The sequence below is a fragment of the Falco punctatus genome, assembly GCF_963210335.1.
Source record: "Falco punctatus genome assembly, chromosome: 12".
Taxonomy (NCBI): Eukaryota; Metazoa; Chordata; class Aves; order Falconiformes; family Falconidae; genus Falco; species Falco punctatus.
In genome coordinates this window covers 27879964-27905821 of record NC_137592.1, presented here as the reverse complement: position 1 = coordinate 27905821, position 25858 = coordinate 27879964, and the positions used below count along the sequence as shown (strand labels likewise).

Sequence of the window (25858 nt, the reverse complement as noted above, 5' to 3'; positions counted from 1 at the left end):
AGGCTCTCATAGGACAGCTTGACAGCCAGAGGCCCATCCTGACACCTTTCAGTAAGCAGCAGACATCACAGCTGCACTTAAATTTGTTCCGGAAATACCACTACTACCAGCCCATGCTGCTGAAATGGGTTTCCCTTCTCACCATTTAATTCCTACACGATCAGCTCCATAAGCAAGGGTTTAATCATCAGAAGCAGCAACTTCAGCAGTTTGGGTTGTAAAGGAATAAAAACAACTGCTACACAAATCCAATGTCTTTTGAAAATATTTTATGTTAAAAATACAGAAAAATATTTCTTGTTCAAAGAGGAAAAATATACTGCATGACGACACTGATCTAGGTATGTTCGGAAGGTGTCTGTGGCTCCACAACCAGTCACTGGAGTGATGACCCAATTTGGCAGCTAATGGCTCTTTTTCAACTTCTCAATCATTTATCAAAGCCAGAATCATACTGTGACAAAACAGAAAACACGACACCAGTGGATTACTGAAGCATGTGCAAGTAGGAACGACTATCACTTTCATGAGAGAACTGCACTTGATTATGAAATAGAAAGTCAAGGCAACTATGCTATGTGCTTTGCTTATAAAACAAGGACTGCAGAAGTAATGCTGCAGAAGAACAGTAGTTCTTCCATCTTGTAGGAAGTGGCCCCATCACAGAACTCATCCGTTTGTAACTTAGCCAGATCAACTTAATTTTCTAAAATGGAACATGTGAAATAAACTTGGTCCTCAAGATTATCTCCTTTCTAAACAAGCCACTTACTGTAGGTGCTGAATCATGCAGCTCTTTATATTGTTGTGCTCATTGTGATTTTGAAATTAAGGAGTAGTCTGAGTTTCCAAACAATGTCTGATCAGAAAGAATAAAGGCACATAATGAGCCCATGGATAGCTGTCAAAATGTATTATTGAGGCTTAGCAGGATGCAAAAAGATAAGACACAGGTACCAGCAATTACACTAGCAGAATACAGGAGATAAGACTAAGTGGCAGACAATTCCTTTGTTCATTGGGAGCAATTTTTGAAACTAACCTGTAAAGGTACATGAAGAAACACAGCAGATGAAAGCCTAGTTTAATCATGGCTTCCTTCATGTGTGATTTCAGTTGTCCTCGGTTATGGATCTCTGTGGGATCAAATACCCCCATGTTTCCACTTGGAACCATAATGTACCTGAAAGTTTAAGAAAAAAAAACAAAACAAAAACAACAAACCACCAGAAGCACAGTCATCAAAACATTAGGGAGTGTCAAGGGAAGCGGAGGAGGAGAGCTTGGACAGAATGGACTTTCATCTAAAGAACTGTTTCACAATTCAGCATAAGGGAGCTCTTAATTTTAATTCTATTTCAGTTTCAGGATTTTGCATGTATCTCTGCCACTGCAACCCACAAAGACTAAGATGACAAGAGGTACTAAAAGCATCAGCCCAGCTTCCCATGCATAAATGGGAGAGTTTCCAGGTAATAACCCATCCCAGTTCACTGTATTTGCTGTTGGGGGTTACGTGGTATTATGAAGGAAATGACCACTGCCAGTGAAAAGATGAAGAGACTAGAAAGGAATTAATTTAGCTAAGAATTAGTGATTTGTTTACCACATACATAATCACAAACTCCAGTGGACAAAATGAGATCACATTAAGACATTGCAAAAGACCTGTGTACTATTCCCATCTTTGCCACATCCATCCTGCATTATCATCAGCAGAGAGACTGAGGCTGACAGGATAAGAGATTGGGCAGAACTGATGAAGTTAAGTCCTACCACCCAAACCCATGTAAGAACAAAAGTTCAGTGAAACAAAGAGAAATGTAAGCAAAAAGACGACTAAAACCAGCAAAACAAATGTTTATGCCCTGTGAAAATTCAACAGGCAGTGTGTTCTTTTGTCATAAGCTTTCCTCAAGGGAGCAAATGCAAGCGCATGAAGTTCTCACTCCAGCAAAGCTCAGCCCAGAACAGTATTATTATTTCACCTGAATGTCATACAGGCTCTACCTTCCTGGAATAATACTCTTTCTACACAAGTATTTAACTTATCTTACACCTGAAGCAAAAGCAAGGTCTCACAACAGAACACTTTCTGATTTTCTTTATATACTCCAAGAATAGCACCACTTGTACACCAAAAGGCACTCCCCCACCTCTTACAACGTTCATTAATAGGAGGGGAAGGAAGGGAACAGAGGCATTAAAAAGCACCGCAGCATATGTGACTAATAACAAAGACAATTATGTCCCATTAAAAATAGTTCACATGAAATACTTGTGATTTGTAAAATGGGGGGAGAGACAAGACAATAAACAGAGGAGGGTGCGGAGGATAACACCACAGCCCGATGGTTTTACAACCATCAGCCATGCTGACCTAACTATTTTTATGCCGATAGCCTATAGGCATGTAGGCACAGTATGAAAAACATTAATAACTACATTCGCAGTACCACTTCATAATCTAAATTAACACGCTATTATTTCCTATGAACTTGGGCTTGACTCTGAGATCAAGATTCCTGGGCACTAGAGAGAATGCAAAGAAAGGCCAGAAGTTTCCTATCCTTTACACTGTTTGGTTTCTTGTAGTTTTAATTGCAAGGAGAGGAGCAATTTATGTTAGATCCATGAAGACTGTTAGCAGCTCAAGGCCACAACCGAAACACCTCATTATGACGTATCTTCATACTATGTTTAAACTAGTGACAGTGGGAAAAAAAAGCACTCAAAACCCTTTGCACTTACCTATATATATTCCATGTTGCTACTGGCAAATTAAGGAGAAAGATGAACCAGTGCAATGAAATAAGCATTAATACAGTTACGACAGCATGGCCAATCACCTCAGGGACCACCCACTGTAAAAAGGGAAGAAGAGAGTTACATGCACAAATGTAAATTTCTTTCTGAAAAAGAGATCTATATGCAGTTATCATCTGATTCTAATCAGGTAAAACTCAGACAGAAAATTCATGGCAGAAGCATGTGATTTCATCACAATGTGGGGAAATTAACACCTTCAGAGTCCACGCAAGTACACCAGAAATCAGGCCCTAAGCTATTATAACAGAGGTATTTCGTCCAAGTATTACACAAATTTAGAGATTAGCACAGCAGCTGTTTGAACACAACTATATTACACAAGCACTTAAGAAAATGAGTTAAGAATGTATATACAGTGCTCATTTGAAACCACTGCAGAGAACAGTGGATTTAGGAATACAAGAAGCAGGTAATTAAAATCTGCATAGACACAGGGCACACAAACACCCCCAGGCTTGGAACAGATAAGAAAGTTGATCAATATGACAACCTGGCATAGTTAAATTAGGTCAGTCCCCGGCAATAACACATTTTTGGCTTGATAGTATCCTGTAGCATTCTCTCTTACATTAAGAAAGAAAATACCTTTAAATCACACGAAACACCCGTGTGGGTAGGCCACATTGATTAAACAAAATTAGGTTCAAGCAGATTTTGTTAAAATGGTGCTTTTCCTTATCACAGTAAAACTCTATACTGTATGAGAGAGATTAGAGATTAAACAGAAGCATCAGAGAAAGCTGCTATAAAGATCCAAGAGTTCAGTCATGAGTAGACATCCTCGGTGTGGCCCACCTACAAGAACAACAGCACAGAACTCTAAAGCTCTGTGAGGAGTTAATCAATCCCACAAATTCGGAGTAGCAGCCCATCTCAGAGCACCAAGGGGCAGGAGAACAGCTTTTCATGACTGAATCTGCTCTAAGATGGGCATCCAAAAAAGACAAGCAAAATATTGCCAAACAAGGCTCTTCAGATATACATTACACCCCTGTTATTTGTGATGTTAAGATGGAGGACTGTTTTCTTAAACCACATTAAATGCAAAGAAGAATAATTTACTTTATTGAGTTTTGAGCAGCATGATCTAGCATTAATGTAGTCACATTCCAAATCTGATAGTGTAATTATCTGAAGTCCAAGATAAGGAAAAATTGTGTGGCAACTCAGAATATACAAAGCATCTATTTTTACCCAGTAACTTGGGGACAGCACTCTGCTCTCAGCATAGACTGTCTTGTTCTACAGCTGATCTGCCAAAGACACGTTTCAATTTGTTACAACTCATTCCTACTTCAGGTAGGAAGTTAGGCCACATTTTATCATCAGGCCAAGTGATTTTATGATGTTTTTCAAACAACAAATGTTGCACAAGTGCTAAAGTTCAGTCCAACACTTAAAACAGACCAGGAAGGCAAACTCAGTATTTTTAGCATCAGAATTACTACAACACTTGAAAACAGAACTTAAAAGGAAGAAACCTTTTTACAATTCGCCTCACAATAAAGCTAAATAGTGCAGTTTTAAGAAGTGGATCTCCTTTTTTTACACTTACAGCAACAATGGATTAAATCATACTTTGCTAGGAAATGAGAGGGTAACATCACTATCAAATTAACCTTCAGCAATTCAAAGAGTTCAGACAGAAAAGCCCTCTTAAAAAAGGCTTAGGATGCACATGTGCACATCATCATGCTATGAACTGCTAAGTTCATGCTCCTTTTCCCTAAGAAAATGAAAAAGCACAAATTTTTTTCCTATCCTTAGAAAGGAAAGTAGTCTTTTTCAATACTTTTTCAAGAACCCGTCCTTCTAGGATCAATTTCTTTCAAGTGCTCCAGTAGTTTTTTTAATGTTAGAACCGGGTAGATTCTGAAACAGCACCAGGATTTGAAGGAGTATGTGAGCCAATTCTTATTTTTCTGAATAAAAGAGAGAAGGAAGCCAAATTAGTGCTTTTACATTTTAACAATACCAGACAGCAAAGACTACAGGCAAGCCTGTAATAAAGAAATCTGAAATTGTTTGTCGAGGAACTCCCAGTCTCCCTGCTGAGCTCGTATCTACAAGGGGGTATCCTTACAATTAAATCTGTCGCAGGGACGTTTGGGTTTTAGGCCTGTGCACTTTCCGAGGGCTTCAACACTCCGTGCCCGACACCAGCACCAGGCCACGGTACTTATACCCGCGGCCCCGGCCGCACCCGCCCGCCGGACCCGCGGCCCCCGAGGCTCGGAGGAACGTACCCGCACCCAGCCCTGCCTCCCCCGCCGCCCCAACCCCCCCGGGAGCTGCTTCCCCGGCCAGCGGGCCCGGCCCAGGCCCTCACCTCTCCGCCCCCCTCCCCACCGCCAGCCCGGCGGCCGCGGACCCGCCCGCCCTCAGCGGGCCCGGCCCCCCGCGGTCCCGCCGGGCGCGGCCGCAGCCCCACCCGCACCCACCGCGGGCGCCCCCCGGACCCGGAGGAGAAGGATACAAAGTAGACGGAGAGGAAGATGAGGGCGCAGCAGTCGATCAGCGAGAAAATGAAGACCACCGACTCCATCCCGCCGCGGCCGCCGCCCTGCCGGCCGCCGTACGCCCTGCCCCCCGGCCGCCCCGCCGCGCAGCATGCTGGGAAACGGAGTCCTCCGCAGGCGGGCGGCCGCGGCGGGGGGGGCTCCCGCTCGTCGTGAGGGCCGGCCGCCTCCCGCCGCCCGCGCCGGGCCAGGGGCTGCCGTGACACTCAGGCAGCGGCCCGAGGGGGCGGAGGCGGGCGGAGGGAGCGCGCCCGCAGCGGGGCACCCCGCCGCCGGGCCGGCTGGGCGGGCGGTTCGGCGGGGCCCTGCGCGGGGGTGCCCGGCGCTGCCTGCGCGCAATTCCCGCCCGGCCGCGCCGCGCAGGCGGGGCGCTGGGGCAGCCCTGGTCCCGCGGGAGGCCCTCGGCCCGGGCGGGCGGCGGGCGGCGATGCGGAGCCGGCCGGGGCACTTCGTGGACCTGCGGCTGAAGCAGCGCGTTAAGCAGGTACCCGGCGGGGGCTGGCGGCGGGGACTGGCCGGGGGCACCCGGTCCCGCGGGGTGGGGGGCTCCCTGTGGCCGGCCTTCCCCCGGGCCGGCCCACCGAGAGCGGCGCGGAGGGCCCGGCTGCCAGCGCCGAAACCCCGCTTGTCGTTCAGGATTTTAAAAAGGCTTCAGGAAGGTCTTTGGAAACGACTTTTTTTCTTTTTTTTTCTTTTTTTTCTTTCTTTCTTTTTTAGTTTCTGTTGTTTCGTATTGTTTTGTTTCTTTCTTCCATCCTCCAGTATTTCTGATCCTGGCTGCTATTTCAAATGTGAAAAGAATTGTTCAAAGAAAATAGCACTCGGAGCACATATAAGCAAATTGGCAGCGTTTACGTTTAGAAACGTGTGCATCGATTATGTAAAACCATTAAAAAACGGCGAAATGGGATTACTTCCATCACACGCGTGAGGAGCAGGGAAAGCGGTGATTCCTTCGGGCAGCGTAGTGCAGTGTCAGATCTTAGGAAAATTCGTGGTGACTTCACAAGCTACACACCGTTTTTCTCAGTCCGTATATGCGACACCACTTCTAATTCCTTAAAACGTGAGTGGCAGCTTGAGGGAATTTGCTTATTTTAATTTACAAGGTCACAGTGAATGTGTCTTGACTGTTCTGAAGTGGAAAAGCTTGATAGTCTCTGCAGGTCGGTAGCAGCCCGTGGGTGACATGAAATGTAACGTTTAAAAAAAAATAAGTATGCTTCCAGTTTTAGGCAATTTGATTGTTTTAAATAGAGCTATTAATTTAAACGAGATGTAGAAATTCTCCTTGCTGTGATATTTATGTTACCATATCTTTTAGGGAGATGCTCTCTCTTTTTTTTTTCCTGTCTCTTAAGAAGGAATTCACCATCAGGATAATGAAACTCCCCACTGCTAATTTGGAGAGTGGGGGAGGAAAGCAAACGGAGGACAGTTGTACCTGAAATTTAGTATGTCTTCTCACGCTTTCATACTTGTTTGAAAACGGGTTGGATCAGCTGCTGTCAGAAAAAAAAAAAAAAGAAAAAAGAAGAAAAAGGCTTGATAGAATTCACTTTCATTCATATACTTCTCAATAGTATTCTTTGAAACATCTTGTAAAGATTGAAGTTCTTATGACAGTATCCATACTGATTGATGTAGCTTGTTTCATTTTTAAGGGGGGGATCTAAACCAAAAGGAGGTTAACTGAGAGAAAGTAAGAACTTTAGACTGATAGTAAGATGGTGTGTGGGTTACAGAGTCATGTTTCTTTCTAAGTAAAAACAATGGAGTTACACCAGCAGAAGTCACTGAAGCACCAAAACACAGTGTGCTGCTCTTCCGCTGGAAACATAGCTAGCAAGTTACCTGTGTCTTAACAAGCGCTTCCTCTTTCATTGGGAAATATAGTGTAGCGTGTTCTAAGCTGTTCCTGATTTTCATTTTGACTTTTCAGAAGAGTAGAGTTTGAAATAGGCATATTTGATCTAGCTGTTCTGGTGAAGTGATTGACAAAGATTTTATTCACTGCTTGAACTTCTTCGTTTCAGTATCTTGCAAGTAGTAAATGTGGCCAGTATGTTGACATCGCAGTTCTAGCATCTGATTTGCAGAAAACCTACAGGTGAGCAAAGATTAGTATTCTTAAATTCTACATTCAAAATATGGACTATATTATTTTGTTATTTTGCATTTGTGTATTTTTAATCACAATGCTAATTTTCTTTACTTTTCTTCTCTCAACTTCATTACCAGTTGTTGAGGTTAGTTGAAACAATAAGATCATTTCCACTACAGTGCTTTGCTGATGTATCTAGTAACTCATTTCATTAATACATTAGCATTGCAAGATCTACTTGCGGTTTGTTTTTTGTGGGTTGCTTTTTTTTGTTTTAATTAAACAGCTGCAGATGCATTACAGCATGTTGGTCCTTACTCCAATGAGCTTAAAATATGAGAGAGGATAACACATCAGTGCAAGCAGATGGAGGAGATGCAGGATTCAGTAAGACTAAAGCTTGCTCTGTTGTTCAGCAGGACAGTTGGTCTTGCCTAATTATTTTTAGGCTGTTATGCTTTTCAGGGTGGGGGAGCAAGGTTGTGTTTCAGTATATCATTGGTGTGGGAGTTAACGAAGGTGGAGAAATATATTCACATGTGTTTGCATGTTCTATTTATTTGTGCCTCGTTAGAGAAAAGGAGCTAAAACCCTTGCATGGGTGCTTATAGGTCTTGGTTTTTTGTTTTGTTTTTCCTCTGTCAACTACTGTCTCAAAGCAAATAAATAAAATATACCCTTAGTAAGTGAAGGTAAAATGTTGCTAATTTTTTTTTTTAATGCATTTAAGGATGCCTATTGAATCAAATTTTTCTCATAGTGAATATTATTAATCGGCACAATTATTCCTCATGGGACTGTCCTTCCTAGGCTTTAGTCCTGTATCCATATGTTCTTGTTTGAATTAAAAAATCACTAGTCTTGTGAAATAAAACCCAGTGTGCTTGTTTGTACATTGCTGCTTCTCTGTACAGTTAAAGAGGACCTTTATAATTTTTACTAAACATCTCCTTAGAGACCAGTACAGTTGTTTAGTGGTTTTGTTTTATCCCAGTAATTGAGCTATTCTGGGCTTAAAAAAAGCAATCACATTTTCACATAGTTGGTTTTTAATAAGAACTTACGTAGAATCTTGGGTATCAACTTACACTGTAATTTTTTTCACTGAGAATGACAATATGTTGAGGTAAAAAGCCGTTGGTGTAACTTCTTTATTTTGTGTTTTTCAGTGTGGAATATGGACGAAGAAAAAGAAACGCTTTTAAAATACAAGTTGAAAAAGGTAGTTTTGATAGTGTTAGATCCAAAATGCCAAATTCTTTGATTATGCTTTGGCTGTTTTCTTAACATGTTTGAACTTTTTCTTTCAGTGTTTGGAATAATCAGTAATGAAAAGGAACGTGAAGATTTAGCAGTCTTAGAAGCTGAACATGTGGCAAAAAGAGCAAGACAACAAGAGGAAAATGAGTAAGAAGAATTTTTACCATTAGATTGCTTTTAATAATACCATTAGTATTATAATTTCTTTAAAGCTTTCTGTCTTCATATTATTAGTTTTGGTAATTTTAAGGTTACAGATAGATCCTTGATTTCCCATACACTTATCTCCATCAGAAGTTACATGTTGTTAAAGGAAACACTTTTTTTCACTGAAGGCAAGCAGATATGAGAGCCGATCTTGTTTTCTCTGTTATGGGGAACATACAGCCCTGAATTAGTGGATATCTTTGAGGCTTTCTTGATAGTTTTCCACCTAAGGCCCCAGCCCTCATGTGATTCAGTTCCTGAGTTTTGTTCTTGGGCGCGAGAGGTACTAGCTAAATCTGAGAGACAAGACTACAAGACAGGCTATTCAGAGTAAATCACTACTGGGTATGAGATTGGAATTAAGATTTCACAGAATCCCAGAATGGTCAGGGTTGGAAGGTACCTCTGGAGATCATCTAGTCCGACCCCAGCTGAAGCAGGTTCCCCTCGGGCAGGTTGCACAAAGTCACATCCAGGCGGGTTTTGAATGTCCCCAGACAAGGAGACCCCACAGCCTCTCTGGGCAGCCTGTCCCAGGGCTCTGCCACCCTCATAGTATAGAAGTTCTTCCTCCTGTTCAGACAGAACTTCAGTTGTTGCAGTTTGTGCCCGTTGCCCCTTGTCCTGTCGCTGGGCACCACTGAACAGAGCCTGGCCCCGTCCCCTTGACACTCGCCCTGAAGACATTTGTTTGCAGTGATAAGATCCCCCTCAGCCTTCTCCAGGCTGAACAGCCCCAGCGCTCTCAGCCTTTCCTCAGCAGGGAGATGCTCCAGCCCCCTCATCATCTTCACAGCCCCCGCTGGACCCTCTCCAGTAGCTCCCCGTCTCCCTTGACCTGGGGAGCCCAGCACTGGGCACAGCACTGCAGGTGTGGCCTCACCAGGCAGAGTAGAGGGGGAGGGTCACCCCCCTCGCCCTGCTGGCCACGCTGCTCCCGATGCACCCCAGGATCCCACCGGCCTTCTTGGCCACCAGGGCACACTGCTGGCTCATGCTCATTTCCTGGCTACCCCTGTGCAGTCTCATGGACTATTCTGTTTTTTCTAACCTGTGATAGATATTAAGGGTCTCATTAGAAATTAGGACATTGTTGTCAGAAGGACTAGTCTAGTTCAGCAGTGATTTGCTACTACTTCCCTTGTGCCAGCCTTGGTGATTGTGTGATCTCTTGGTGAACTGAAACAGATTGATCCTACATAATTTTTTTAGGACTGCCTTTCAGTCGGGTTGCCAAGTTGATCCAACCCACCCCAAACTTAGAAAGGATGCATTTTTTAACTCTTCACAGTAGTAAATTTAGAGCACGCACATCAGGAATTTTTCTTCAGTCTTGGGTTACATATCATGGTTGCGGGGAGCCATGTTGTGGAAATAACATTTATTTTGTCTTGTGGGTGTCTCACTGAGCAGTTTTGCTCAGATACATTAATGGTTTTTATTTTCCTTCCATGTAAAGGACTACAGGAAGTTCCACAGATGGCTCTGATTGTGATGATTATCCAGAAGATCTAGTAAGTTGTATTTTGACTGTTTGTATTTGCGTAACACGTGATTCTGTGTTGTCAAATTGCGATGCACTTGGAGAGTTTAAAAGTGGAGGTGAAGTTGAGGTATAGTCAAGAGTTGGCAATACCAACTGAGACTCTAGAGCTAGAAGGAGGCTATTTCCTGAAAAAAAGGAAGAACCTGTGGTGGGGAATCACTTTTGAGGAAAGCTCATGGGGAGCCTGAAGGACTTGACTATCAGATGAATGAAATGATTGAAGGAACTGACATTTCTGACTACAAGAAGTGCCTGTGGATTAACAGGGGTCATTTCAGGGTGAAATGCGAAGGCTGCTGCACCTTCAACCAGCAGATTTAGTTTTACATGCAGTCATTTGATGTGCAGAGGAGTGGGTTGGAAAATGTATGACTGCTTTTTCCAGCAGGGATAATGCTAAATGATTTTTATGAAATAGTTTTCATTGGCCTCTTAGTATAAATAATCCAAGTTACTACCTGTATATTTTCTTTTAAAATACATGAATCTGCAGTCTACAAATCACTTGAACAGTTCCCTGCTGAGCTTATACAAGAAGGGAAATCCTGATTCTGTTCCAACCACTCCAAAAAATGAAGCAGTGGAAACCCCTCCTCCTGGGCGAAGAGCACCTCAAACAAGCACCCTCTCACCAGGAACAAGAGCTGAAACCTGCATCTCTGAAGGTGGCTGGTTCATTGATAAAACTCCGTCTGGAAAAGACTTTTTCATTGAACTTTCTGAAGATGGAGTAGGAGATGAAAAGAAATTGATTTCTGAGGTATTGTGTTTTACAAACCCGGTGTGATTTAAGTAGCAAGCGTGAATATAATTTCCTGTGTAATTTGACAGGCTTTTGAAGGGTAATACTAAGACCAAAAGGGTTGTCTGTCTTTCTCTCTGGATTTTTCAAATGTTATAATTTTTATTACAAATGTGCATGCTTCATTTAAAGATAGCAAATGTTAAGTAGAAAGGAAAGATTGACTTAAGCCCAGCGGAGTACTTGTTTTTAGCTTGGTTTCTGAAGGAGGCAGGGCTTGGCCCATTGTTCTGCCGTGTCAGAAGTGATTGAACCTTCTGGCCCATTTCAAGCATGTTGTATGGGAGGTAAAAAGTCACAAAATTATGAATTTCCCCCACGTTTTCTGAGGAAAATGTAGTGCTTCGTATTAGGGAGACCCAGATTAGTGCCCATTCTGAGAGAAAGGTAGGTGGAGCTCACCTCTTACTTATTCCGTTTGCCAGTGACCAGCCTAACTAGTCAGGAAGCGTGTGGCTTGCTGTAGCCATAGCGTGTGGTCTCCCTTAACCAGTGGTTAAGTCTTAGTGAGCCTGGGGAAGGCTGAAGTTTTCTGTATGGACAAGAGTTGGGGAAGTTGAAAGGAAATTGCATTGATTTATAAAGCAGGAAAAATAGGTCCCACTCCCTGTCCAGACATATTGCCTACTTTATGATCCCCTCCTCCTGCCCTAATTTTGTTGGGTTTTATTTGGAAAAAAATTTTGTTTAGCTATTGAGAGCTTTCAGTTTATGTGTGGGAGATAACATGTTGCTTGGCTGACCAGGTGTTTTGGCCGGATGCTCCTTTTTTTATGTGAAGGAAGAAGCACATTTGCATCTGCTTTTCTAATTACACAAAATGCTTACTGAATAGGCAGATTTGACAAATCATCCTTTATCTTAGTAGTACTGCATCCTCTTATATAAAGAAATTAAATAAAAGGGAGATCTTAAATGTTAAAATGTTTGCAATACCGTATTCTAAAAAAAACCCCAAACCCCCAACTTTAATCATTAAACCTCCTTTTATTTCTTTTCTCCTTTATTAGTCCTTTTCTTACATGCAGTTAAGTTCTGTCAGCACTGAATAGTATTTTCTTGTAGCCACTTACGATCTACTAGTAATAAAAAATGTTTCCATTGAACTAAATACATTCATATTTTTATTCAACCCCAAAGTGGATAGCTGTATGGTACACACATAACTGATGTCTGATTTTGGTTAGTGGTTTGAATTTTTGGGGGGTGGTGTTGTTTGGGGTTTTTTTGCTTATACGTATTCTTAACAAAAAAAGTGACTGGTGTAATTAAACCTTCTTTTTTAAAAAAAAAAAGACAGGTCCTAAGTAAAAAAAAAAAAAATTCTACAAAGAGAAGGGGTTAAATTCCTGCCTTACTTGTCTTTATTCATATAATATGTCTAAGTTTAAGCATCACAGACACTTAACACATTTTGTTCTTTTAAGTATTTGCAGAAATTCACTACTGACTTAAGTTTTATGTATACAATTTGGGTTTATGCCCTAGAAATCAACTGAATTTTCTGTCTTGGAGAGTGAAAGAAAGAAGACAAAGGGTAAGAGAACAAAAAGAAAAAAAGAAGAATTTCCAGATGTAGATGGAGAAATTGATTCCATCTTACTTAAACAGAAAGGTGAGATGTTATTTTCAGCGTGCTGCTCCAAACAGAGATGATATTTGACCATGGAATCCATTACCAGAGAAGTGTTTTCTGTGGTGCAGAGAAGTGACCTTGAGAATTAATTTCATTTTGGAAACTTACCCTTAATGTTGTACTAAAAAAATATTCTAGTCCTGTCTACTACCCAAACTAATACTACTTCATGTACTTAGCTAATTGTTTAGGCTGAGTACTTTTTTTGTTTGGTGTTAGCAACTACTGTTATGCCATGTCTAAATTTGCATGACTTTTCCTTCTTCACAGTTAGAAGTAAGGGACCAGATCTTTACCAGCCTTCAGTGAAGTTTGAAGATGTAGGAGGCAATGATGAAACTTTAAAGGTTAGTTAAAATTTTATTTGTGGGGTACAGAATGCACTGAATAAAATACCATATGAAAAATGTCAAAGTCTGGCAGAATTTATCTGCATGGCTCTGAGAATAGCTTCTTATACCAACAGCAGCGACAGTGGTGTGTTTTTTGCCCCCCCTTGATTAGAAAGCAGTGACTGAAATTAACATCAATAACCAGAACTTGCTTTATTTTGCTCTGTCTATAATGTTAGTAATCTGTAATACTAATTTCTGCAATTTAAATGGAGGTCTCTGTTGTTCTTAACAGGAAATATGCAAGATGCTCATTCATGTCCGTCATCCCGAAGTCTATAACCACTTAGGTGTGGTTCCACCTCGCGGTTTTCTTTTACATGGACCACCAGGATGTGGAAAGACACTACTTGCACAGGCAATTGCTGGGGTGAGATAGCTTTAAATTTACAGTTTCTTCCTTTTCTGAATTATATTTAGAGAGGGGGGGGGGGGGAAAATCCTTCATGATTTATTAGATCTTTCTTCTGTTATCTCTTTTCTCTCCTTCCTGTTTTAGTTGAAAATATATTCATCTTCACTTCCTTTGTTTAAATTCTATCTAAATCTGTACTTGATAGAACCTCATATATGAAGAAGGGACGGAGACATAGTGACAGGGTTTTGTGTTTGAATTAACTGTTTTGAGGTATTCCCAGGATAGCAGCGTAGGCATGGATGTTGAGAAGGCTATAAATGGAAGATACTTTTGGCTAAATTTACCATAGTGTTTTATTGTAAGCCTGGACTCAACCTTACCATCTTTTGAGGGATTACATTGATCCTGTTGAGTGATGTCCATTAAACAGTGATTTCTGAATCTGAAAACTGGATATTGCCTTGCCTGTGTCAAACTAATGATTTCAGAGGATGTGTGTCACTATTGGTGTTGATAGTTTGGTGCGTGGTGAGGCTGCTGTGCTGCTACGTGTCTGTTTTGGATAGACATCTAGAGGCTATTCAGGACTATTCAGTGATAATAACGATGGACATTTTTCTTTAATACGGTTTTTCCTTAACCATCACAGATTATAACCTTAAATGTAGATACGTGTAAATTATGAACATGTAGTGCATATTTTATCTTTGAAAGAAAATACTGATTCCTAAAACGTTGGTTAGACTTTTCTGACATTGTTTCAAATGTTTTAATTAAAACAATTTGGGTTTTTTTTCTTTCTTTATGCCTTACTGTAAAAAGGTACCCATTGAATGAATCTGTGATATTTAACACTTCAGTGGGTATTTGTATCCTGGAAGGCTACTAAATACATGACACAATAAACATGACACAAGTGAAAAATTTTCAGGCTTGAGATCAATTTAATGACTACTTCTTAAGTATTTTTTCTTAAAGAAGAGATTTTTCAATAGTGCTATTTAAGGCAAATTACCTCCTCAGAGCCCCAGGTAGTCTTTCTTCTGGTGGCCTTGAATTGTATAAATTAGGATTATTTTTTTTAATATGTAGTTCAGAGAGCTTGAAGTAGTCTGCAACTACCTGTGCTACAGTCTATCGAAGTTACGATTTTATTGATTTATTTTTAATAGCAGAAAACCTTGAGCGTGAGCTTTGCAAGTATCTTATTGTACAGTTCTGCTCAGATGTTTCTAGAGCAAGACTAAAGGAACCAAACCTGGTGGGGATCTCTTCCACGCTTCTAAGCAATGTTTTGTTACAGGTGGCAATAAGCAATTTTCACAAGGAGGGAGCAGAAGCATGAACTGACATCTATGCGTTGTGGGGGATTGGATTGGGGACCAAGGAGCAAAGCTATTTGGCAGTACAGTTGCTTTTTAACTGAATTAGGGAAACCTGTTCAGGTTTTTTGTGTATCCATTTCTGTTTGTTCACTTGGCCAAATGGCTCAGACTGATTTTAAATTTGAAGTTGCTAGTCATCTTTTTTTAAAAGCTCTTTACATTTAGTCTTGATTATATCATCTTTGAGTGTAGAAGATTCATATTGATAAAACTTGCCTTCTAGGACAGCTAACATTTCTAACCTCTGGATGTATCATACAATGTTCTTTCTGTCTCTCAGGAACTTGAGCTCCCAATGCTGAAAGTGGCAGCAACAGAGATGGTGTCTGGAGTATCAGGGGAATCTGAGCAGAAACTGAGAGAGTTGTTTGAGCAGGCTGTGGTGAGACTCCCATTGGAAATAACACTGTGAATTATTTGTCCTTTTCTTTGTAAAAATTCATACTTTGTTGCTGTGGTTTGAATTTGAGTGAATATTAGTGAGTGAATCTTTATACTGCTGCACACAAGCCGCAGTGTCTTCCCTTCTGTGACCAGAATTCCATTGTACTAAGTGTTGTGCTGTCACAGAGCACAAGGATTACTCTTCTGAAATCTTGACAAAAGATAGTTCATCTTATCCATGTAAAGAGAGCAACATAAATTATTTACCCGTGTGGAGCTGCTTGGCTCGATATATAAAAATAAAAAAGTTGTAAGAGCAGTTCACTCTGATTTTTTTGTTACAAGGTTTCTTTGCTGTTCTTGTATGGCGTGAAGTTTGAGTCTGTGTGAGATACTTAAGACTTTGGGGGTTTAGGTGTAAAGTAAGAAATTTGAGACAACTTTTCTAAGAGCAGTAGTCAAGTTACAGTTGAAGTCCTGCTGTAGTGCAACTTCCAGACTTAGTGAGAAGCAAAGAGAACCAGACAGGTTGATATAACTTTAATTTAACAAATGTAGATTTTTTTTTTCTTTGGTGTGTGACTAATGTTTTATTCCATGAGGATAGTTTTCTGTTCCTGACTGCTGAGAATGATCTGGTTTTCCAACTTATTTTCTACTCACCCCCACAACTGCATATAGGTGTTTAGAGTATGTTGCTGTAAAAAAGAATGCTAAACAGGGCAATAAGGTTGATTGTGAAGCTGTTAAATTATTATGTTTCCAGTTCATGCTACATTTGAATTTTTAGAAAGCCTTGTTAAGATGTTTTTTAGAATAAAATTAAACAGGTGGTCGCACAGAGTCTGTAGAAACTGTGTATCTTTTGTATGTGTAGTGATTGAAAGGAGGTTGCTACAAAAGTTGTTTTTGAAGGAATTAAATGTATTGCATAAAAGATATTTAAAAATAAGATCTGTTGCCTTTCGTATAGTCCCTCACATTCACTTAAGTAGCTTTTGTACTAATTTTTGTGCAGGAAAAAAAAAAGACGTAGCTCCACATTATGCATGTGCTGTAGAACCTTGATAGTTGCATTTTTTCCCTGTCAGATAGTAGAAAAGTGAACGACCACTAGATGGCGCAGTTGCTACCTGATAACACAGTGCATGGGTTTTAAAATAGCGTTTATTTTTTTTAATATGGGACCTTTTTTGAAGATTATTCTAGTGTTTTCCAGAAGTATTCCTTTGCACTGCCAGTGCTTTTTGAGAACATTAATAATTTTATGTCACTAAACTATTCTATTAGTTACAGTAATTTTTATTCTGTATTAGTATTTGCTTTTTATGAACTGAGGTACACAATTTCAGATCAGTTGCAGGAGTTGCTCATTGCTCGTTTTTTCTCTTTGAACATGGTCAGGCTCTGTAGTAATCTTGAAGTTGGCAGATCATTTTTCGTGACCACTTACTGCTCCTTTTGTTTCATTATGTGTGTCAGTAATACTAGCTCTTGAAATTCCACAGCTCTAATGTCACCAAAAAAAAAAAAACAACCAACCAAACAAAAAAAAACCCCAAAAAACCCAAGCCAGACATTTCTTGTGTGTTTGGGTTGGGGTTTTTTGGGTTTGTTTTTTTTTTTGGACTTAAGCAACTAGGCAGTCACAGTAAAATATTTGTGGAAAACATAATGCAACATAGAGGTACCTTTAAATTTTTGTCAATACATAGAGACATTTTGAATCTCATGCCTTAATTATATCATAGCCTCGGCTTAGCACAGTTTCATCGTCTGGTGGCTCTCCAGATAGTAAGAACAACAGAATTGTTCAGGTCAGGTTGATTGTGCAGCAGACTTACAGTGATAATTATATAACAGAAAATCTGAAAAATTTCTTTCTCTCTCATAATACACTCTGTCAGTATAATTTTGTAATTATTAATATTTCTTGTTCCTAGTCCAGTGCACCATGTGTCCTTTTCATTGACGAAATTGATGCAATCACCCCAAAAAGAGAAGTTGCATCGAAGGACATGGAGCGGAGAATTGTTGCTCAGTTCCTAACTTGTATGGATGGTCAGTTTCAGGAACATCTGTACTAAGCTAAACTTCCTAATTATCAGGCTCACTGTTTGTTTTCCTTCAGTAGTGGTTACTTTAGTGGATATAGTGGTAATAATTTTTCATACTTTGGCACAGTTTACCTGGGGGCAGTGGGAAGATTCTAATAAATGTGAGGGGATGTTACTACGTTATTTTCATAGTGGTCTGGACAGCTGTGTATAAGCCTGTATGTTGTATAAAAGATGACAGGAGAACTTGTCAAACATAATCTGAAATGCTTATTTTTGCTTGATTGTGCAAAATGCAAATTCTACATAATAGAGATGAGAATGAACAGCAGTTTAGTATGACTGTTGGTTAGTTTCTCTGCTGCTCTATTATCGTGTGCTGCAGAGACAGTCCCATAGATACCAGAACAAAGTTGAGGCGGTGAGTATGAATACTAACTCCCTTCCTTCCTTCCTTTAGACTTGAATAATGTGGCTGCCACTACCCAGGTCCTTGTTATCGGGGCAACTAACAGACCTGACTCACTGGACCCTGCACTGAGGCGAGCTGGGAGATTTGATCGAGAAATTTGTCTAGGGATCCCAGATGAAGCAGCAAGAGAAAAGTAGGTGTTCTAAAGTTCAAGCTTCTGTTTGATTAATAAATAAGGAAATAATGTGCAACTTAACATACAAATTAAGGAAAAGTACTTCACTGTGTTTAGTCCTATTTGTGCCTGTACACACCTATGGATGAGCACTGAAAAGTGCAGAAAACATTTAGTGTGCATCTACTCTCTGTCTTTGTAGCAGTGTCTGCCTTTGGAGTGGTTTCCTTTCTTGTGTGCAGATCTGCTTTTAGCATTATGTTAATGAGTGACTGAGCAGTATGGATGGTGGAATTAAATATATTTTTTTCCTGTTTTTCAGGAACTTAACATTCTGTCTTTGGTGCTCCCTATGTGGCTATTAAATTAGGAACATAAATTAAGTGCAGCCTGTTTGTTAGTCCTCTCAAGCACATAGCTTAAGCAACAGGCCTAGATTCTTCCATTCCATTCCTTGTGGAAATACACCAGTCCAGGCATTAAGCTGAGCTGTGGTCATCCTGTTTTGTGTAACTGGCCCTTTTTAGTCCAAAGATCGGGCTAGAATAAAAAAAAAATGTTTTTGCTTTTTTTAATTAAAGAGGAACTGCTACTCATTTCCACAACAGCAGAAAACACAGGAAGGGAATTGTGAAAACAGCTGTGGCTTATCTTGTTACAGGAAGGAAAGAAAGGTTAAAGGATAAGTTCATTCTGGCTCAACTGATCTTATTTCTAGATTGAAAAAGCGAACTATTCTGCTTGCAGTATTGCTCGCTTTGTGTTGTCAGCACTACTTGCCATTATTCTGCCCTTTTCCCCGACCCCTCTTCTGGCCATGCCCCCGCTTTGCTTTTTTTTTTTTTTTTTTTTTTTTTTTTTTTTTTTTTTTTAAACTTCCTTCCTCCTCTAGACCTACAGCCCTGTAGTAATTATGTTCCTCTTGGCTGTGGGAAATGATGCAAGGTAGAACTATAGAGTTGACTGGTGAGAGTTCTCATTCTGTGATACTTCTTAGGTTCATGTAAAAAATAGGATATTCCCAGAAATAGCACTGTCCTCAAAAGATAGGAGTTGTGAAAGGGAAAGCCATCGTAGTGTATAGAGATTGTTCACAAGTTAGAGTGTAGTCACATTTGTTCATATTGCTGTTCTGTACAGTTGTTTGTGTTCCTGGAGGTGTAGGCTTACAGGGACTGTTGATTTTATTTTCTTTTTTAAATTATTCCCCCCTGCCGCCTCCTCTTTTTTGGCGCTGGTGATGTGTCCTTTTTAATAGAAGGGTCATGTAGAAACAGTAGTCCTAATAGCGTGTTGTTTTATTACGTAGTAAATCAGTCTTGCTGAAGACATGAACTGTTAGTTGTGGTTGTACAACTTTAGCGGGGTGGAGTAGATGAGGAGGTGTACCTGGAGACCTTGCTTTACTTAAGGTGTTTTGTTGTACGTATATGAAGCACATGAAGGGCGATAATATATGTAGGACACAAGTTTGGAATGAGCCGTTTACAGTTCTTAACTTTTTACACTTTAAATCAGCGGATTAGCTACAGCTGTTATCAGACAGGTTGAAAAATTCTTGAGAACCAAGCTAATACTGGTAATAAAGATGATGGAATTTGTTGGTGGAGAAGGCAAACAGATGAATGTATTATAATTTCAGAGTTTTTAGTAGTTAATAACTCATTGTTTTCATAACTCTTCTGTAGTTACATCACTTGATCTGGAAATAATTTAAACTAGTTTTCATTGGAACTAGAAAGTACGTTAATGATCTTATGTGATCTTTTGTTTTTCTTGTGAAAATGAAAAAAGCCACAGCTTCATCTTTATTTTATTGTTCTTTTCCTCCCTACTTGATTAGAATTCTTAAGACTTTGTGTCGAAAACTTAAGCTCCCAGAGTCCTTTGAATTTCATCATTTAGCACGGCTGACTCCGGGTTACGTGGGTGCTGATCTGATGGCACTTTGTCGCGAGGCAGCTATGTGCACAGTGAACAGGGTCCTGATAAAATCTGAGAAGCGCAAGAGAAAACTCATACACGCTGGAGGAAACACAGCTGAAGAAGGTGTGGGAATAGACATCCTGGTGGAAGAGGAAACCAGACAACTAGAACTTCTTCCTAAGGTATTTGTTCCCTGAAGCATGTGCCTCTGAGATCTTAAGAATTGAGCCGTTTTACAGTTGCGAAAGTCATTGCTCATAAATCCTTTCGATGGCCAACTTAATATTAAATTAAGCCAGAAGCTTAACTCCTAATGATACATATAATGCGTCTGAGTAAGCAGCTCCCAAAATCCACATCTTCTAAAAATCATGTTAATATTTTATACAAGGTCTGGGGTTTTTTTTCTTGGGTTTTTTGTCATTCTTGTTTGTGTTGTGGTCTTTCTCTGGCAGATCAGAGATTAAAATAGTGGCTGTATCTTCTTCAAAAGTGTATTGACCGTAAGAGAATTTTAAGAATATCAGACTTGATATTGCATTATTGCATTGAGTTTTTACCAAGCTGTTTGCTGTGCCCTCAATGAAATATCTATTATGATGCCTGGAGCTCTTCCTGGGCCTGGTATGCTTACAGTTAGCCAAAGTCTAAAAGTATTTATGCAATCCACATTTTCCCTCCAGCTATGTGATTACTTGGGGTAAATCACTTGTGCTGTCTAGTACCTGTAGCAAGTTTGAGGAAGAGGTATATATCCAGTAGAAAAGTTGGGTTAGCAATGTCACTTGGGCTGCAGAGAAAGGATGTGTTTATGTGCAGTACAGCTGGAACTCTGTTGTAGAAACCAGCATTTCCAGTGCCAGAATTGCTCCGTGGCCCAAGTAACGTGCTGTGGTCAGTGAATTAGAGCATGTTATGTAGAAATTCTTGGCCCTGCTTCTCAAAATTCGGAGTGTGTATGTGCCTTCATTACCTATAGGCTCGCTAAAGATTTGTTTGGAGAAGTAAAACAAAGTGGTTTTAAATCCATGTTGTACTCAGCTTCCAGTTTTAGAAGGACTGTCAGAAGAAAACTTTTACTGTAATTAACAAAATCCAGCGTAAAAAGCTGTAGTAAGACTTTGTATTGGAGTAATAATCATACTGCATACCTCCCAGTGTTTCCTGGGGCCTGATGCAGCCAAAAGAACTCGGGGAGGGGCAGGTAGTTGCCGCTTTTATCAACATCACCCTGATCAAAGGGGTTATTGAGAATGAGGAAGTCTAATCCTAACAGAGCCATATTTTGATAGCTGGCAGGAGGTTGACATAGTCTAATACAGGGTATTGTCATGAAAACCGTTATATTATAAACATACAAAGCCTTTAAGAATCATTTACACAATTCAAGTAAACAAACCCAGTGGTCCTGGCTATTTCAGAGTTTCTCTTAATGGTTCTGTTAAGAAGAGGAGGGAGGGCTTAAAAGGATTATCAGGCACTACAAACACTTCTGTTTCTTTGTGGGCAGTTGTAGAGCTATCATAGTTGCAACAAATAGGAAGTGATACTTTTCCCATATACTGCAGTAGGAAAAATGTGAAAGCTTAACGTGAGTTTTTACAAATGTTTTTTTTTTTCTTCCCTCTATTTTTTTTAAAATGAAAATCCTGATATAGTTTTACTTGTAGTGCAGTATCAATTTGCTTTGATACTGCCTTTCTGTATTAGAACTGGGATGTATTTATGTTGTGAAGGCATAAAGTTCTCTGATCAAGTATTTTCTCAGATAGTTCCCCCAGTCAGGAGTTGATTGGGGAGGTTGGAAGGTACCTGCCTGGAGCGCTGTGATCTGCAAGATGGGACAGTGTTGAAAAGCGTTGCCCTGTGTCTCTGCTCTGTTTGCCTGAACTTTGTCAGGGCCTGGTTACAAAACTGGGTCTAATCAGCCCGAGGAAATGAATTGGTGACTTGAAATCAGGTTATGTTACATAAAGTGTATAATCTTAAAGTGTGTGTTAAGAGTTTGAGGTTTATATGTAATTGAATATTGCACAAATTGTTGAAATTGTGCTGTTCAGCAGGATTGTTCAATTTCTCTTGAGAGCAGTTTCTTATTAAACAGAACCAATGCATATAATTAATAGGTATTCTGTAAACTTCAGCATGGAAAGAACTTTCTTGTAATCAGTGTGGAAGAAGCAGTAGGAAGAATTTGAACACAATACTTGTGCTAGCTGCTAGCTCTGTTTCTGTAGTTTCTAAATCAAGACCGTAGTATGTCAGCTTGGTGCTTTCACAAGTGTTAAATGCGCATAGTGCTTTCCTGGAACAATTTTACCATTAATGTTAATTTTTAATGTTATTTTACATATTTTATGTGTATTGTACGTAATGATTTGTTTTATGGTAATTAATATTACAGTTGAAGAAAGTATTGCTGTGAAAAAGCCCTTTAAAAAATGGTTCCTACAATGTAATCCAGTGTATAATCTTTTGCTCTCCCTTTCCATGTACCCTAAGGATGAATTGCAGAGACTTTTGGATTTGCTGAAGAAGCAAGACCCTTTGCCTGAGGAGCAGCTGCAGAAGCTCTGCATTGAGATGAATGATTTTATTGTTGCACTGTCGTCAGTGCAACCCTCTGCCAAGAGAGAAGGCTTTGTCACAATTCCTGATGTGACATGGGCAGATATCGGAGCCCTGGAGGATGTTCGGGAGGAGCTGACTATGGCAATATTGGTATGTCTTGACTTTTACTTTCAAAGATATTTTTTTTGCACTTCCCTCTATGGCAGAAATAAAACTATGCTTGTTTGGTTTTTAATATTTATTTAAGGTATAATATGCTGCCCATGACTTCTAACGTGCTAGAAACTCGGGATTTTGCAACCTCTTCATTTAAAATAGTTAGACTTCTATAATTTGTTTTCAGCTTTGTTACAAGTCTGGTGCATGTATTTAATATTTCATTCATTGTATTCACACTTTCAGTTTTCAGATTATTTGTAATGGCTGAATGTTAGGTATTCTAAAAGTTCTGTAACCAATAGTTAGGCAACTGCCACACAAAGAATTGGAGACTGGAAGGTTAGCAGCCTTACTGCCAGTCAGAGGGGCACTCGGCACTAACACCTTAGGATGAGAACTTGGGTGAATAATGATACTTCTCCCATTTTGGGGTACTTAGTAGTGCAAGATAATAAGATGCCGACTGACTATTTATTCTTTTTGGCTATAAAGAATTGGAATAAAGAACCTGCTGTTTTCGTCCAGCTGTAACTGAAATGAAAAATTTCATTTTAGCTTTTTGTGACAGATAACTACGACAATTTCTTTTATAGGCACCTGTGCGAAACCCAGAGCAGTTTAAAGCTCTGGGCCTGACTACTCCAGCTGGTGTCCTGCTTGCAGGGCCTCCTGGGTGTGGCAAAACACTGTTAGCTAAGGTAATACATTTTCTAAACATGTTTAATAATACTGAAGAATCTTCTTGAAGTGGATGTTTTGGTAGGAGTGACTGAGTCTGGATGATACTGCCAGAAGTTGGGTTTTTGCACCGCTTCTCATCAGAAAGTTAAATTTGGGCCTCTGTGCTAAAATTGCTTAATTTTCTTGTTACAGTTACAATTTTGTGTGAACTGAGAGGGGATTACTGCCAGACTTGAAAGAATGAAGTTGATTAAGTAGAAAATAGCAAAGATGGGAAGAAAATATATTAGATAATCACTTCTATGGAATATTTTAGTGTAAATTATATATTTGGAAGTAGTCTACTCCTCTCTATTATATTTATGTATTTTTATTTATTATATTTTACTAATAATATTTTTGTCTTCCTTCTCCTCAAGCATTTCAGTTCTCATGTCCCATACAAATGCACATAATCATGCAAGTTTCCAGATTGTCACTCATCTTTGTCTTTGAATGCTCTTATGTACTTGAATATCTCTTTAACTCCCACTAATTATGGAGAATTCTTCAGCTAATATGGGGGAGGAGGGCGGGGTGTGAATCTGGAGCAGTGCCTCATTAAAAAGAACACCTTTTTAATTTTCCCGCCCCCTCCCACTCTTAATTGCATATAATTATACTTTGTGTACTGTTTTCTGTATTTTAAAAACAGTTGATAACTATGTTCCTTACCTTAAGTTTGTTTAACGTGCCATAGATGGAGCCAAAAAAAAGATGAAAAATGTGTTTTATATATACATCTGTCTTTGCCTTTTTGATAGGCCGTGGCAAATGAGTCTGGACTGAACTTCATATCTGTGAAGGGTCCTGAACTGCTAAATATGGTATGCAGTAAGCATTGTGCTTTTGTTATTTATGGAATTCTTGTCCAAAGCATGGGGCAATCAAAATTCCTGGTAATTATGCAACTGATACTGGTGCAACTGAAGTTGCCTCAATATCTCTGCTTAAAGTGTTCAGCAGTGAAGTTTTTCATGTGAAAAGGAAAACTATCTGGGTATTTTTAAGTCTGTATCTTGGTTTAAAATTACCTGGCAGATGGAGCCTTCTTGACTGAAGTGGGATTTCTAAATGAGCAGCTACATGGGTCATTGCTTTTATGTAGAACAGGAAAAAAACCCAAAAATCCAAATCTGCAGCGAGAAGAATTTGTGATCAGTAGCTGCAAATCAGCAGCTTTCACTAAGCAAAGTAAAATTTTCAATTTTAAAGTTCAGAAATGTGTTTTGCCAATCATTTTAGCTTCTTAATGGAAGTTTGAAACCTTGGAAAGCAATGTGTTCTGTTTTCCTTTTTTAGTTAATCAGTGATTTTTATATATTTTAAATGTTAACAGGTAAAAGTGCTGTAGTCTGAGTTTTTGAAGCTTTGAACTTAGTACTGTTGTGATATAACTTTTAGAGTTAAGAGAATGTGTTGAAGTGAGCCAGGCAGCTGCAGCTCACGTCTTGGAAGACCATGGCAGTTACCTGTTTATCAATAAAGTAGAAGCTAAAACCAAAATACTGGATTTGATTATTCTTTTCCTAAACATTTTTTAATGTGTACTTCAAGTACTGATATGGGCAGGAAATATAACTCTTTAAGTTAATGAGGTGCCCTACTTCCTTGTGGAGTAAAAAGAAAAATGTCTGGCTGGGATTCAAAGACAGTTTTAAGACATAAATTATATCAAAACATGTTTGTTTGGAAAAAATGAAGTGTTGGTATTCACAACTTGGCAACCCCTGCCCCCACAATTCACCATTCAAAGTGAAATTCTGGTTTACTTTTCCGTTCCCTACTGCCAACCCCCCTGTCTTCAGGCAGCTACTACATGAACTTCAGATGTTCATTGTGTTCAGATTGCTCACTGGGTTAATTTATGAACAGCTGAAGAACAACAGGGTCCTTAACGGAGATTGTATTCGTTAATTCTCATCAGTGGAATGACGGCAAGTTAGATTTACTCCCCAGAAAGTAAGAATTAATATTAAACACTGAATGTACTGCAGACTGTCAAAAGTGAGCTAATGACAACTACTTGTTGTCTTGTAAATCTTGATCAGTAAGGAAACAGATAACAGACTGTTACCAGAAGTGAACTAGTTAGCAGATTGCAGTTCTCCCTTGCAAAGCACCTCAAACAGTGTTTGAAACTGTGATTTTTACTTTTTTTCCAAGCAAATTCTTCATGTCTTACATTATTTCACTGTGATTTGTCGTTTGTTTTAGTATGTTGGTGAAAGTGAACGTGCTGTACGTCAGGTATTCCAGCGTGCCAGGAATTCAGCTCCTTGTGTTATATTTTTTGATGAAGTTGATGCTTTGTGCCCTAGGAGGTCTGACCGTGAAGTGAGTCTGTCTTAAAATATTTCCATAAATAATTTCAGTGGCAGATTTTGCAGAATTGTGCTAGCAATAGAAGTACCTG

The 25858-nt window shown here is 39.7% G+C and overlaps 2 protein-coding genes across 4 annotated transcripts in view; one reads left to right on the top strand and one right to left on the bottom strand.

Moving 5' to 3' along the window:
- Positions 1 to 252: 252 nt before the first annotated feature.
- Positions 253 to 5510, bottom strand: CNIH4 (cornichon family member 4). 3 transcript variants are annotated; one of them, XM_080408778.1, is made up of 5 exons: positions 5306 to 5510; positions 3892 to 3960; positions 2752 to 2864; positions 1043 to 1183; positions 253 to 454 (listed from the first exon to the last, which is right to left on the bottom strand). In XM_080408778.1, exons 1-5 carry the CDS (start codon positions 5372 to 5374, stop codon positions 427 to 429), a joined length of 420 nt encoding a protein of 139 aa, XP_080264904.1. In that variant the 5' UTR covers positions 5375 to 5510; the 3' UTR covers positions 253 to 426. The 3 variants fall into 3 exon arrangements, with proteins under 3 accessions (XP_080264904.1, XP_080264903.1, XP_080264905.1); XM_080408779.1 differs by lacking the exon at positions 253 to 454 and adding an exon at positions 473 to 901; XM_080408777.1 differs by lacking the exon at positions 3892 to 3960 and having other exon boundaries at positions 5271 to 5449.
- Positions 5511 to 5698: 188 nt separating this feature from the next.
- Positions 5699 to 25858, top strand: part of NVL (nuclear VCP like) — a 43413-nt gene continuing 23253 nt past the window's right edge. The window contains exons 1-17 of the mRNA XM_080408731.1: positions 5699 to 5832; positions 7385 to 7458; positions 8622 to 8674; positions 8763 to 8859; positions 10379 to 10433; positions 10959 to 11225; positions 12756 to 12882; positions 13174 to 13250; positions 13531 to 13665; positions 15319 to 15420; positions 17366 to 17483; positions 17940 to 18084; positions 19910 to 20174; positions 22495 to 22713; positions 23316 to 23420; positions 24207 to 24269; positions 25660 to 25779. Of these exons, the coding sequence (XP_080264857.1) occupies positions 5776 to 5832; positions 7385 to 7458; positions 8622 to 8674; positions 8763 to 8859; positions 10379 to 10433; positions 10959 to 11225; positions 12756 to 12882; positions 13174 to 13250; positions 13531 to 13665; positions 15319 to 15420; positions 17366 to 17483; positions 17940 to 18084; positions 19910 to 20174; positions 22495 to 22713; positions 23316 to 23420; positions 24207 to 24269; positions 25660 to 25779 (2079 nt within the window). The 5' untranslated portion in view covers positions 5699 to 5775. The remainder of the gene's footprint in view (positions 5833 to 7384; positions 7459 to 8621; positions 8675 to 8762; positions 8860 to 10378; positions 10434 to 10958; positions 11226 to 12755; positions 12883 to 13173; positions 13251 to 13530; positions 13666 to 15318; positions 15421 to 17365; positions 17484 to 17939; positions 18085 to 19909; positions 20175 to 22494; positions 22714 to 23315; positions 23421 to 24206; positions 24270 to 25659; positions 25780 to 25858) is intronic.

Excerpts from the sequence above, each read along its gene's own strand:
- CNIH4 (XM_080408779.1), bottom strand. The coding sequence starts at position 5,374 with ATGGAGTCGGTGGTCTTCATTTTCTCGCTGATCGACTGCTGCGCCCTC. Across the intron at positions 2,865-3,891 it reads GCTGCTCAAAACTCAATAAA|TGGGTGGTCCCTGAGGTGAT; the intron begins GTAAATTATTCT and ends CCCTTTTTACAG. Across the intron at positions 902-1,042 it reads TTCTTCATGTACCTTTACAG|CTATCCATGGGCTCATTATG; the intron begins GTTAGTTTCAAA and ends ACATTTTGACAG.